This window comes from Pteropus alecto, unplaced genomic scaffold (assembly GCF_000325575.1).
Source record: "Pteropus alecto unplaced genomic scaffold, ASM32557v1 scaffold134, whole genome shotgun sequence".
NCBI lineage: Eukaryota > Metazoa > Chordata > Mammalia > Chiroptera > Pteropodidae > Pteropus > Pteropus alecto.
In genome coordinates this window covers 13,404,526-13,417,756 of record NW_006436283.1, presented here as the reverse complement: position 1 = coordinate 13,417,756, position 13,231 = coordinate 13,404,526, and the positions used below count along the sequence as shown (strand labels likewise).

Sequence of the window (13,231 nt, the reverse complement as noted above, 5' to 3'; positions counted from 1 at the left end):
GATGGAATAAACCCACAAAAACAAGGAGAACAGCTGACAAGACATAGCAACTTAGTTTTGGAAGCTGAGAAGGAAATGGATGACTGCTTACTGGCTAGTGAGAGCAGAAGCTGAAACTTGAACCTGCGGTGGAGAAGGTCAAGAAGCCACTTCCCACTGCATAACTCTGGCAGGCTCAGGAATCGAGACACCAGGATCCTCCGAAGGTGGGGCGTGCAGTGGGAGCCCCAAACAGAAAGACTGCTTCAAAGTAGCATGAGAAGCAGGTCGACCCTTAGATTCCTCTCCCTAACCCCCACAACCAAGTGACTGCCCTGGCAATTAACTTTCTGAAGAGACTGTACCTCTTCAGGTACAACCTGTACCTGATACCCCTGAGTCCAGACAATCTTTTGGTTTGGACTCAGGGGTATCAGATGTAACTGGAGATGAGGGTATCATAATAATAATGAGATTACATGAAAGTCCACTTACTAAATGGTGAGACCCCCACCAGCCACCTTCCCTTTCCCTAGGCCCCAGTGTGTTGACAGCTAGACCTGAATCACTCAGGTAAAATATCAGAGGGTCCCTCTCCAGGGAAATTGACAGATACTCACAGGTAAAAAGGTCCCTTGATGAAACAAACTTCCAACCAATTGTCAATGAAGTTGCCACTCAATAAGACTCGTCACACCAAAGAGCTTCCACTTAGCTTTAAAGAGTGCTTACTCTCTTAAACATGAATAGACATCCAAAAATCAAGACATATTCAAAGAAAATCTGTGTCTACAGCCATGCTACCCTGAACACACCCAATCCCGTCTAATCTCGGAAGCTAAGCAGGGTCAGGCCTGGTTAGTACTTGGATAGGAGACCACATAGGAAGACCAGGTGCTATAAAACAAATAAAAATTAAAAAAAATTAAAACAGATGGGAGGGAGGTGGGGAAGGAGAGAAGGAGGGAGGAAAGGAAACCATTAGTTATAAATATCACCTGGTATATAATCATCAAACAAACAGTAGAGTTTCAAGGAAGGGGAGACTGCAGAGCAGCAGCTCTCAAACCTGAGCATGCATCAGGATCACCTAGAGTGGTTATTAAACCACATTGCTGGGCCCCAGGGTTTCTGATTCAGTAGGTTTATGTGAGGCCCAAGAATTTGTACTTCTAACAAGTTCTTTCCTTGTGCTACTGGCTTGAGGACCACACCCAAAGCCTTAGAATATACAGAGAACATGTTTAGGGAAAAGAAAGATGAGCCTTGAAGGACCTGGTAGGAATTAAATTACACTCAGAGAAACAAGCATTACATTATTTTCAGAGGTGAGTGAGAACATTATGGATGGTTAGGTTCAAGGCTAGGGAAGGACATGTCTGATTATAAGCCAGACTCCAATCAGAACAGTATCAGCACAGCTCCTACCTAATCAGGGCTTCAGCCCCAACATTTAGAATGAGTTCTTTCCCTCTTCCTGAGAGGAAAAGAAAGGTTGCCTGTCACCATCCCAGAGAGAAGTGAAGCCTCTTGTTGCTGGAATAGAAAGAATCCTGCATGCGTAATAATGAGAAGCAAGGTCCTGCATCTGGTTCTCTGGGACAGTAAGAAGCTCCGTTCCTCTGCCCAGCACACTGAGAAGTAAGGTCTTCCACATCGGTACTGAAGCCCCAACTACACCAGAGTGGTGAGAAACAAGTCCTTCCACCTTAGTGAGCAACCAGATCCCCACCACAGCTGCAAAGAAAAGTGCACCATTCCTGCAGCAGCGAGGAATCTGGTCTGTCATTGATATTTAAGGGGCGCATGTTTTTAAATCAGATGTTTATACCTTTGGGAATGTTTGTACTGTGAATTAGAGTCCCTTATCATATATAGCATGCTATGCTTATTCTTTTTTTGTTTTCATTGTATTATTCTTAAATTTTATTAATGCCTTCAGTTTGTGCATCCTTAAAGAATCTATAACCTAAAATGCATAGTAATATATCTCCTAGATCTATTCATACATGTATGTGCACTCACACACATGCACACACAAAGATAGCAAAGAATTGCATTCAACAGTGATTTACTGTGGATAGTATTTTCTTCTTTATAATTTTCTCGACTTTCCAAATTCTTTGCAGTGAGAATTTTTTAATTTAAAAAAAAAAAGTTGCATTTTAAAACCCAGCAAAAAGTAATATAATAGTAGCCATGATTAATGTTCATATTCAAGCTGGTACCACTTAAGGGTTTGTCAATAATCATAATTAATAGGTATTTTCCTAAACAAGACTGGAAGGTCTTGGAGACAAAGAAGGAAGCCAAAACCCAGGCACCAGATATATAAAAAGGTCAAATGGCCTGTGGCAACTATCAGTAGGTGTTCTATAAATGTCACAGAAGCAGGCATTCAATAAGTAATAGTGAATAAATATACAAATTAAATTTAAAATGTTCAGCATATATAACTTGCAACTTTTTTTCCTATTTGTCTAACACTCGGGCACTTTTTCAGTAGAACTATAGCACTTTTTATCCAATTCTGGATTACTTGTTGTTGTTGTTTTTAGCTATTTCCGAAGAAAATTCCAGGACACCAACCCAGGAATATTGTGGAGTCCCTATGCTATGGATTATGGAAAAAGGAGATTTAGGTCAGACATGTGCACACCTCTGACCTCAAGCACCACCGCCTTTGCTAACGCCGCCCGGAGTGCAATAATGAAAGAAAAGGATATATTTAAATTTCTTGAAGCATTCAAGAGTAAGTCATTTGTCCTTTCCCCACAGTTGTAAAGGATTTATTTGTATATTACTCATCAGAAATAAACACTGGAGGCCAAGTGCTGTAAGAGCAGGACCACAGCCTATGCCAAGTAACTAGTCTCTGTCACTCAGATATCATTTGAAAGCAAATGTATATGTTACCTGAATCCTTAGACACCTAGATGAAGCTAAGAGTCTGGAGGGTGGGGGGTGGGCAGAGGAGAGTGAAGAAGGAGGGTTATGGTACTGAGAAGACTAGACAAAGAGCAAAATAGGCACCACTATAGGTCTTTTCTGTGAATTTCTTCTTATATTATTTGCAATGCCATTTTTATCTTTTTAGGATGCAATCCTCCTTCAGATAACCCATATTCAAAAATACCTATCTTTCCATTGTTTCCTAATGTGGATGGGGTGGTGATGGGAAAGCCATTCAAAGACATACAGAAATTAGAAATGCTAAGGAGAAAGGAGCCTCTGAATTTCTTTGAGGACTATTTTTTCCAAAAAAGAGATTGGAAAACACAGGTGAGATTTAGATTATGTCACATCACTTAATTTAAATACTTACGTTTTTAAGTTCTAACTTAGAACTAATAATATGCTTTTTAATGACAAATATTTTCATTCATTATATTTCAAACCAGACATATTCCTAAATTAAAGCCCAGGTATAAATATTTCATTTAATTTCAACAAATAGTTAATCTTACTGAAAAATACAATCCCAAATACAATCCTAAACTTGGAGTTGGGAGTAGGGAATATAGGAATTAAAAAAAAAAACACCTGATCCTTCCTCTGAGTGCTCTCTCATCAAGTCAGGGACCAGAAGCTGTATTTTGGTTTCCTTCAACTGGCTCTAGGTTGTAGTCAGGCCAGTTGCCCTGGGATGAGAGGACCAGGTCCACAGTCCAGTGGAGCAATGTTGTGATGGAGGGGCCATCCTGCCCTTGGACTAGAACCCCATTTATAGTCCCAGAAGCACCTTCTGACCCTGCTTCTAGGTCTGTTGCCTCTAATCTATTTTCCCCTCTCCCAAGGTACACTTTGTCATCATGAGTTTTAAGGTCTCAGGCAAATATGCCCTAGTTTCCGGATATTTCTCAGGAAGCTCTGGCCTTACCCCAGGTTTGTCACAGTCCTCCCAGCCTGAGAAACAAGATCGAGATATGACTGGAGACCAGCCCATTCTGTGGGGAATGTCTGGGTTCCAGAGGTCCATGTGTTATTCACATCACTAGGAAATCCCTAAATGTCCCTCTAGGGTTTAAGAGTCCCAGATGCTGAAGAAGAGAGAAAAAATGGGGAATTGCTAACCAATGGGCATAAAGTCTCAATTATGCAAGGTGAATAAGTTCTAGAGATCTATTATACAACATTGTGTATATAGTTAACAATGCTGTACTGTACACTAAAAAAGTTAAGAGTGTAGATATCCTATTAAGAGTTCTTACCACAATAAAATTTAAAAAAAAATTAAAAGGGTAGTTATCACAATCATAAATGACTACAAGTTAAGACTTTGTCTTTATCTCTCCAGATGAAGTCAAACCCACACGCAAATATCACTGACAAAATGGAAATAGAGGATATTTATTCCTTTTTAAATTTATTTCCCAACATTGAACCCTCCACCTGGGATGCTTATCTGTTTATTGTCAATCTCTCCAACTAAAATATAAAGATTTTGATATTTAGATATATGTTCTTTAAGGGAGACACACCTAAAATATGGCACAGAAAGCTTAAAGGTAAAGAGACAGAAAAAGATATATCAGGCAAATACAAATCACAATAAGCTGGCATCAATATATTAGTATGGGGAAAGTAAAACTTAAGGAAAACAACTAAAAATAAAGATGCTATTTAAAGATTTTTAAAAATCATCAGGAAGATATAACTATTCTGAACCTGTGTGCAACTAGCAAATTAACAGATAAGATTATAATTAACAAATTAACAAAATTATAAGAATTAACTTGAGACTTTTTAAGATATTATGCATGCCTTAATATTTCTCATTTTTACACAATGTAAGGATAATTGCTAAATGAATAGGCAAATCCAGAATCACAGTGGGAGATTTTTATCATGCATCTCCAAAAACTAATAAAGCAGACCAAAAAAAAAAAAAGGAAATCAACTCCTCTTACAAAAAATTTAACTGTTAAGAAAGAGAAATGTGGAATTATAGCTTGATGTAGAATCAGAATCTAGAAAAAATTGTTTCAGGATGGGCAACTTGAGCACACTTGTAGCCAGGAGGAAGGACCCTTAGAGCTGTGGTTCTCAATTTTGGCTGCATAATAGGATCACCACAGGAGTGCTTTTAAAAACAACCTCACACCCAGGCCACAGCCCTATCCAATTAAATCAGGTCTCTGAGAATGGGGCCCAGGCCTCAGTATTTTTTAAAGTGCCAACATGCCAAAGCTGGAAACCACTGCTTAAGGAAAAGAGAAACTGAATAGGAAAAGAGCAGTACTGACTCCATAATTTGCAGGGCCCAGTGCAAAATGAAAATGTAGGCCCCTTGCCCAGAAATAATTAGGTATATAAAGACAGCAACAGCAGAACATTAAGCCATATTCAGGGCCCTTCTAAGTTCAAGGTCCTGTGTAATTGCATTGGTCACACGCCCATGAAGTTGGCCCTGGAAAGAGGAAAATTGAAGGCATAAAGTCCAAGAGGCAAATAAATAAAGACACAGGGAGAAACTTTGGCTTTGAAAATTAAGAAAAACTCACATATAAGAGGAAAGGAGCTAAAAATCGGTTAAAGGATGGAGAAATCCTAAAGTAAAAAGAAGAGTTAAAGGAATTCATATTACATAACCTTCAAATGACAAGATCATTAGCTGAAGGGGTTGGAAGGTCTGGTTTTCCAGCAGTCACTATGATGACTGTAAGAGAGTTCACAGTGAATGAAGAAAAGTAATGTCATTATGTACGGTGTCCAATGGGTACTAGACTTATTAACGGGGCTTAACTTTATAAGGCATATAAATGTCTACTCACTATATTGTACACCTGAAACTAATATAACATTGTATATCAAGTGTAATTGAAAATATTTTTTAAATGTTTTTTAAAAAGTAATGTCAAATGATACTGAGGACCTAGATGAAATTAGGTAATAAACATTTTCAAAAAAAGCAATCAGCATATTTACACAATTTCCATCAGCATTGTTCAGCAGCCCAGAAACAGGGAAAACAGATGGCTGGTTCCCATGAGAAGTCTGGAAGTAATATAGGTTGAAGTCTGGAAGTAATATAGGTTGTACTCTGGGGGGCACGCTCATTTTCAGTGCTTTGTGATGGCTTCGGAAGTTTGCGTGAGGAGGGATTTGGCTCCTCTCTACTACCCATCTCCATTCCACACATAAACCATCCTCCGGTCTATACTTCTAAGTAAGCTTTATCATTATGAAAGAGAATTGGCTAAATGCCCATTTACACATGAGACAATACCACGTGCCCCAAACAACTGACAAGTAGATTAGCAATAACCTTATAAATAATATACAAATGCTTTCACAATACGATATACTTCTGTTTATTGTCTTTGTTGTACAATTCAAACTAAAATGTATCACTCATCTTCTTTCTTAAATGTGCATAAAGGCAGCAAATATAAAGCCTATTGACCCTGCCTCATGCTATCCACCTGAAATCCTCGCCATTGACCAAATACTCAAGAAAAAGCAAAACTGGACAGTGACTGAAGCAGCTACTATCAAACCGCACGTGAGTACTCACTGTTGAAGGCCTTCCCAGAAAGCACTGAAAAAAATATTTCCGACTTCAGTGGTACAACCATAACACCAAGGGTTTTTTTCCCTGCTCTCTGTCTTTAAAATAAGACAAAATCATTTCTCATTTTTACCCATCATAATGACGTTTCTTGCTCTATAATCAAATAGACTCAAATGTTAACTGTAATAATTCATCCTGCTAATCACCTACGGAGAGCCATACCCAGCATTATTTCTGAGACATTCATTTGTTTCATGCTGGAAATAGCAACTAGTTAAGGTACTAAACCAACAGTCACAGTGAGCGGTGCACTCTTGCAATCATGATGAGTGAAAGCATCTTTATTATAGCAGCCAAAAAATTAATAATAATAATGGTTTAAGTGAGCTTCCTAGGTGCCAGGCACTGTGCTCTACAAGTGCTCTACAGGTACTAATTCATTTATCATTGGACTTATCACAACAATTACTGGAAGTAGGCACTGTTATCATTCCTTATCATTTTAAAGATATGCATAGAGAGGTTAAGTGACTTGCCTGAAGGCACACGGCTAGGAAGTAAGAGAGCCAGAATTATAAACATGGGCAGTATGCCTCCAGAATCCACATTTTTAACTAAAATTCTATGCTGCCTATCTACTTTTGTGTCCTGACTTCTTAGCAACTTTTGTACTTAACAGAGACAGATTGGGGTGTATTTATTTTAAGTCACCTCTCTTCTGCATTTGACACTAATGATCAAGCTCTCCTTGTCATTTGCTACCTCCTTGGCCTTTACAATACTGCATCTTCAATTCTCCTTGTAGCTCTGTGTTCTTTCCTCCCTCTTTCCTGAATGTTCATTCCTTAAGTCTTGATATTTTCTAGTTTTGTAGTCTCATCCTACTGCTCTTCTCATATATACTCATCCACTCATTTGTTCAGTAAATATTTATCCAGTGTTAACAAAAGTTCTGGGATTAGGAGATACCACAGAGAAAAAAAATACAATTCCTACCCTCAGTGAGTTTAGAGTAAGGGTGGAAAACATGGAGAAGGAAATGAGCAGTAGTTATAAGTAGAGCTACAGGTGGTCAGTGCTACATGACACAAGAATGCTAAGGAATGGGCTCCTGTCCTCTGTTTCAAGGCATGTCTTCACACTGGATTAAATGGAGACTACTTATATCCTGAGGCCTCCAGCCTAGAGCACCAGCTGTCCCCAAGGGCTAAGAAGCTGTATCTCAGTTGATACCGCCATGTACCCAGTCACTGAAACTAGAAGGCCAGAGGCCATCCTTAACTTATACATTTTCCTCACTCCTTACATCCACCAATCACCAAATCTGGCTACTCTCATTCTCCTGAAGACTCTTCATATCTGTCCTCTTCACTCCATTCTATCACTACTGCCTTAACTGAGGCCTTCTTTGGGTCTAGCCTGGACAACAACTGCCAACCTTGTATCCCTACCTTGTAGCTGCTCCCATCCACCCATTCTATACACAGCTGCTAATGATCTAACATGAAGACCTAATTATGTCATTGTCCAGCTTAAGAATGCTTCCTTCTCAATGATGATAGGATTTTTCAACTGTATTTTCTGCTCCATGCAACGGAGGGATTTATCTCTCTTCCATCATTAACAGTGGCTCACTTACACTATGATTTCCACTGAGGAAAAGGCTCTCCCCAGCCTCACTGAGACCAAGTCTAAGGGCCTGATTACAGCAGACAATGCTTTGTCTCCCTTGCTTTCATCATTTCTTCCCATTTTTAACTTGACACTTCAGCAATACCAAAGTGCTGTACACCCCCACCCCACCACCACCAATTCCAGGATATTTATTGCCTCCGAGCCTGTGCTTATGCTGTACCCTCACTCTGGAATACCTTCCTATCACCACTCATTCCCTCAATTTTACCAAATCCTCGAGGACCTACTCAGCTCAGCATCTTCTCTTTGCCTTCCTTAGGCTGGACTAAGAGCATCTTTGGCATTCATATTATATCCAGAGCCTATCTCCATCCCACATTTCCTCTTTGTTTTAGTCCATTGTGTTTTTATAATCTCGTTATTTCAAAGTAATACACGTGTCCTCAAGAGGCACTACCCAATATTTTCATTGTTAATCAACTCCTAATTCACGTGTCCTCAAGAGGCACTACCCAATGTATAAACTTGGTTACTTTCAAGTAGCCTGGGAACATAACTCTTGGGGTGTCTAGAATTGTAGTCCACAAATCGAAGACATTTTAAGGTAATTACTGTAAACTTCTGCTCTCTCACTGCAGGTGAAGAGAGCTACAGATACCTATAACTTAGGAATTGCCCTTGAGCACCGGAAAGAAATGCTAAACCTCTGGCGGAAGATCCGAGGGGATCTGATTGGAATAGACACTAAAAATGAGTCCTTTTATGACACCTTTTCTACTTATACATGGTCCTGGAATGTTTGCCAAGAATTACTTTCTCCGAAGGACTTAAGGTTATATGATGCCTATGTGAATAGAAATTCCTTTCACAATCCTTCATTCTCTTCCTCTTCGGATATCAGTGAGTGCGACATAGAGACAAGAAGAAAAAGACAACGAAATGGTTTCAAAGGATTTCAACAATGAAATTTCTACATTTTCTAAGCAGCTCATTGCAAACTGCTTTTTCACAGATATCGAAATTATGGTTTCTTCCTTTTGTCTAGTACATTCTTAGCAACTAGAAATGTTGACATCTTTTGAATTCTGACCAGTAAAAAAGTTTAAGTCATAATACGGTTTCCTCATTCTTACCAGTAGAGGCCATTCTGTTATTTCCCTAGCAACCAGCTGTACTCTGCTGCCCCCACCTGGCTCAAAACTGCCTGGGCAGAAAGAAACGCTGAAAGCAGGCACTTATCAGACACAGGGCTGCCCTTTTGAGCTCCTACGGGCGCTCCCAGCAATAAGCATCAGAGTTGATGTGACTGTGAGTGGCATTAGATTTTTTATTATTTGTGAAAGCAGCCAAAGGCAGCGGATGACAATAACCTTCAGTTTCAAGGAATAATACCATCCCCCAGGGAATCTTGATTAAATTTGGGTGTTCCTAAGGCTCCTTAGCCACACATCTTCAGACTATTCTCTTGGAATACTCTTAAAAATAGCTGATCTCATCCATTACACTTGTTGTTGTTGTTCTTTAATACATTTAATAAAGAATCACATGTATTATAAGTTTGGGGGTTGAAATTGTTTTATTGTAGAAAAATATACATAAAACTTACTATGTTGTGTTTAAGTACATATCACCCACTACATTTTTTTCTTTTTAGAAAAAGGAAATGACATCTCCCATATTGATGGGGAGAGTGGCTTATTATGTAAAATTATAACATTCCAAGAAAAAAGTAATGAAGATAGTGAAGGTTCCCAAAACTGTTTAAGGAAACAGTCTTGAAGTAATTTTGTGTTACATTGACTATTCTAAACCCTCTGAATACATTTGCCACTCCAAATATTATGATTTTGGGGAAAAGAACTAACTTTATAAATAAGTGACCATATTTTCTGACCAAAAAACAAGATTTATGGTTTAACAAGAGATTTTTTTTGTTGGGTGGGAGTGGGGGGGATGGCTGCTAGTGTAACAGGCAATCTAAGAGATATAATTTAGATGCCAAAATATTAGAATTCCTGGAGTATTTCCTTGGATCAATGGGGTAATAAAATGGAATATTTTTAAGTAGATCTGTCCTGGAAATCTAGGAGAGTAATAAAAATGTACAGTAATTCTAATAAATTATCACACAATTAGTAACATAAATTGGCATCTGTCTGATGGAATACCATATAGAAAAGGTATTCAGCCATTTATTCACCAATTATTTATTGAGTTGCATACTGTGTGCTGAACCCTGTTCTAGGATCTAGATATACAACTGTGAACAAACAAATAAAATGCCCTGACCTCACAGAGCTTAGTAATGGAGCTAATTATAACCATTGACTCAGCACTTCCACTTCTAGAAATTATTCCTAAAAAAATAATCATGAATGTACAAAATGATTTAGTTATAAGGATGTTTATCATGCTGAATTTTTAAGAGACTTAAAATAGCCTAAATGTCCAATAAATCAAGATACAGCTATACAAAACAGAGTCATTAAAATGACGTGAAATATTTCAAACAAAAGAATGATATTCACAAGCTATTAAATTTTAAAGCAGGCTACAACTGCTAAGAGTTATGAGAGAACTTTATGGATTAGTTCTAAAACTTTAAGTATGATCATGGTTACACAAATACAGATTTTTATGAAAACTCATCAAACTGTATACTTAAAGTGGATGAACTGTGTAAATTATACCTCATGAAGCTGTAAAAGGGAGGGCACAAAGCAGTTTGTTTAAGTTAAATAACTTAAAAGTTATTTCTAGAAATAAATTAGAAAAAGCACTGGAAGGATATAAACCAAAGTTTAATGGGTTAAATTAAGGATAGGATGGAGTATTTTCTTTTGTCTTACCTATATCTTCTAAATGTTCTACAATAAACACTTATTTTTCAATGAGAAAAAAAAAACAGAAAAGCTGTTTTAAAATTAAAGTTGTTAAACCAGCTTATTCAATTGTCTAGGGCTGCTACAAATGCTGTCCAGATTCTGTGAAACCTTAAGGAGAGCAAAGTAGGACACCAGGGTGCCTTCCTTACTTAGCCCTTCAGTTCCAGAGCACAAGCTTACAGGGACCAGAATTTCCACTGATTGGAACTGAAAGAAAAGCAATTAACTACCCCTGTCCCAGGTTGACACCTAAGGCAATAATCCAGACTGCGAGTTCTTAACCTTTTACTTCCTTTGAACCCATGCCACCCAGTGAGCTAGAAGAGTTCTCACTACTCACCAGCAGAGGGACCCTTAGCTCCTCTGAAACGCAGTGCCCGCTGAAGTCCGCCGTAAAATCTGATACCACAGAGGACCCACAGTCATGTCTTCCAAATTTCTTTCGAAAAATTATTTTAGGTGCTTTAAAAGATGAAGAAAAGTGAGTTGTACAGATCAACCACGGTAACTATGTCAAAGTTACGTTTAGGATACTATAGCACAGTTCATAAATAAGGTCCAAGTCGTTTGACATTTTAAATGACCCTTTTGAAACTCTGTAACTTCAAGTGAAGACAGAGTGTGCTCTTTACAAGAAAATAGCAGTGGGACTATTGATTGGGAGCACTAACAGCTTTCGGTGTGGAAGGATAAAAAGCCTGTAGATGAGAGAATGAGATGCTAAGAATAAATATAAATCAACCATCATATCTGCAAGCAGCTGGCCTTGAGAAAAGTTAAAATCCTCATATTTATTATTTGGAAAGGTGGTTTTGTTCAAATATTTCAAAAGATGATAACAATGGCGAAAGTATTTTGTCATCAAATGAAGTGCAAGTTCTTCGCTATCTTTTTGATTCACTCATGTACTTTTCTTTGTGATTAGAGAATGTTTGGGGGTTGCTCGCATTTTTAGGAAGAGTATAGAATCTCTCATTACTCCCCTTAGTTTCGCATACAGAAAAAATTTGCAGTAGAGTAAATTAACACTGGTTGTTAGTCCGCTAAGTCTAGTATTGCACTATTCAAATAACTAATTAACCCTTTTCTTCTCTTTTTCCAAATAGTAGTCACCCTTCTCCTGGAAGTCTTCTCAACCAACCTTACTTTATGTTAAAAGTATACTTTCTTCTAGATTCTTGTAAGAATCATTGTGTAATAATTATTGAAATTATAAATGTAAGACTGAAATGTATTAATATAACAAACTGTGTGCATTACAATTTTGACTGTGCAAAGCTCAGGTATGAATAATTCAAAAAAGTAAATGGTTATAAACTTTTTTAAAACTTAGCCTTTGTTATCCCATTTGATTTGATGGGTAAACTATGTCCTCGTAATGCATTTCATATCTTCACCCAAGAAAAAGTGTGGAGATACATAGATATATAGACATACACATACATGTATATCTATATATATCATAAAATGTATATTTCATAGCTTTCCCCACTATGAAAAGCTGACTAAAGAAACTGGAAAATTGCCCTATTTCTTCACCCTGCGTGCTATCTTCCTTAATTCTTCTAGCCATCGGCTCTACAGTGGAACTAGGTATCCTTAATTTTTAAAGAAACTCAAGTTTTCCCGTTTTTACTAAAGGAAACAGCATTGAAAGAAGGCTCAAATGAAAGGTCTCCCACTTTCTCGCTGGCATGCATGCCCACCAGTGCCTACTCAAGGAGAAGCAACTCCGGGGCGAGAACCCTTCTCAGCTCAGGGCCCGCCCCACCCGTCGGCGCCCCACGCGACGGCGCCCCGCACTGACACTGGTATCCTGGGCCACCCCGCCTCCGTCTTTTCCCGCCCAGACCCAGCGCCTTCCGGAGGGGGCGTGGCCCCGCAGGAAGTTCTCGCGTTACGGAAAGGTAGACATTTCCGGCTCCGGTATCATGGCCGGCTCCTACCCTGAAGGCGTGCCCACTGTGGCCGGCGAGAAGAGGCAGCAGTTCGGGACCCGGTTCCTGAGCGATCCGGCGCGCATCTTCCACCACAATGCCTGGTAACCGCCCTTCCCCTTGCGCGGCCTGCGGCTCGCCCTCTGTCCTGTCGCCCCGGAGCGCTCCGAGAAGCCCCTGACCGCCGACTACTCGAGGCGCTCGGTTCCCACGGGAGAGGTGCTCCTAGGCCAGCGACTCACCCTGCCCACAGTTGGAACGTGAAGCCCCTGCGTCCCGTT

General features: G+C 39.1%; 2 protein-coding genes and 1 pseudogene across 3 annotated transcripts in view; all 3 read left to right on the top strand.

The window, feature by feature from the left end:
• The window catches only part of EFCAB3 (EF-hand calcium binding domain 3), a 33,143-nt gene extending 23,902 nt beyond the window's left edge, over nt 1-9,241 (top strand). For both annotated transcript variants that reach the window (XM_006912333.1, XM_006912334.1), the window contains 4 exons: nt 2,538-2,731; nt 3,077-3,261; nt 6,362-6,484; nt 8,767-9,241. In XM_006912333.1, coding sequence (XP_006912395.1) covers nt 2,538-2,731; nt 3,077-3,261; nt 6,362-6,484; nt 8,767-9,093 — 829 coding nt within the window. In that variant the 3' untranslated portion in view covers nt 9,094-9,241. The remainder of the gene's footprint in view (nt 1-2,537; nt 2,732-3,076; nt 3,262-6,361; nt 6,485-8,766) is intronic.
• Nucleotides 767-885, top strand: LOC112480070 (annotated as a pseudogene).
• Nucleotides 9,242-12,910: 3,669 nt separating the features above from the next.
• Nucleotides 12,911-13,231, top strand: part of METTL2A (methyltransferase like 2A) — a 9,730-nt gene continuing 9,409 nt past the window's right edge. Inside the window, exon 1 of the mRNA XM_025047128.1 lies at nt 12,911-13,049. Within this exon, the coding sequence (XP_024902896.1) occupies nt 12,945-13,049 (105 nt within the window). The 5' untranslated portion in view covers nt 12,911-12,944. The remainder of the gene's footprint in view (nt 13,050-13,231) is intronic.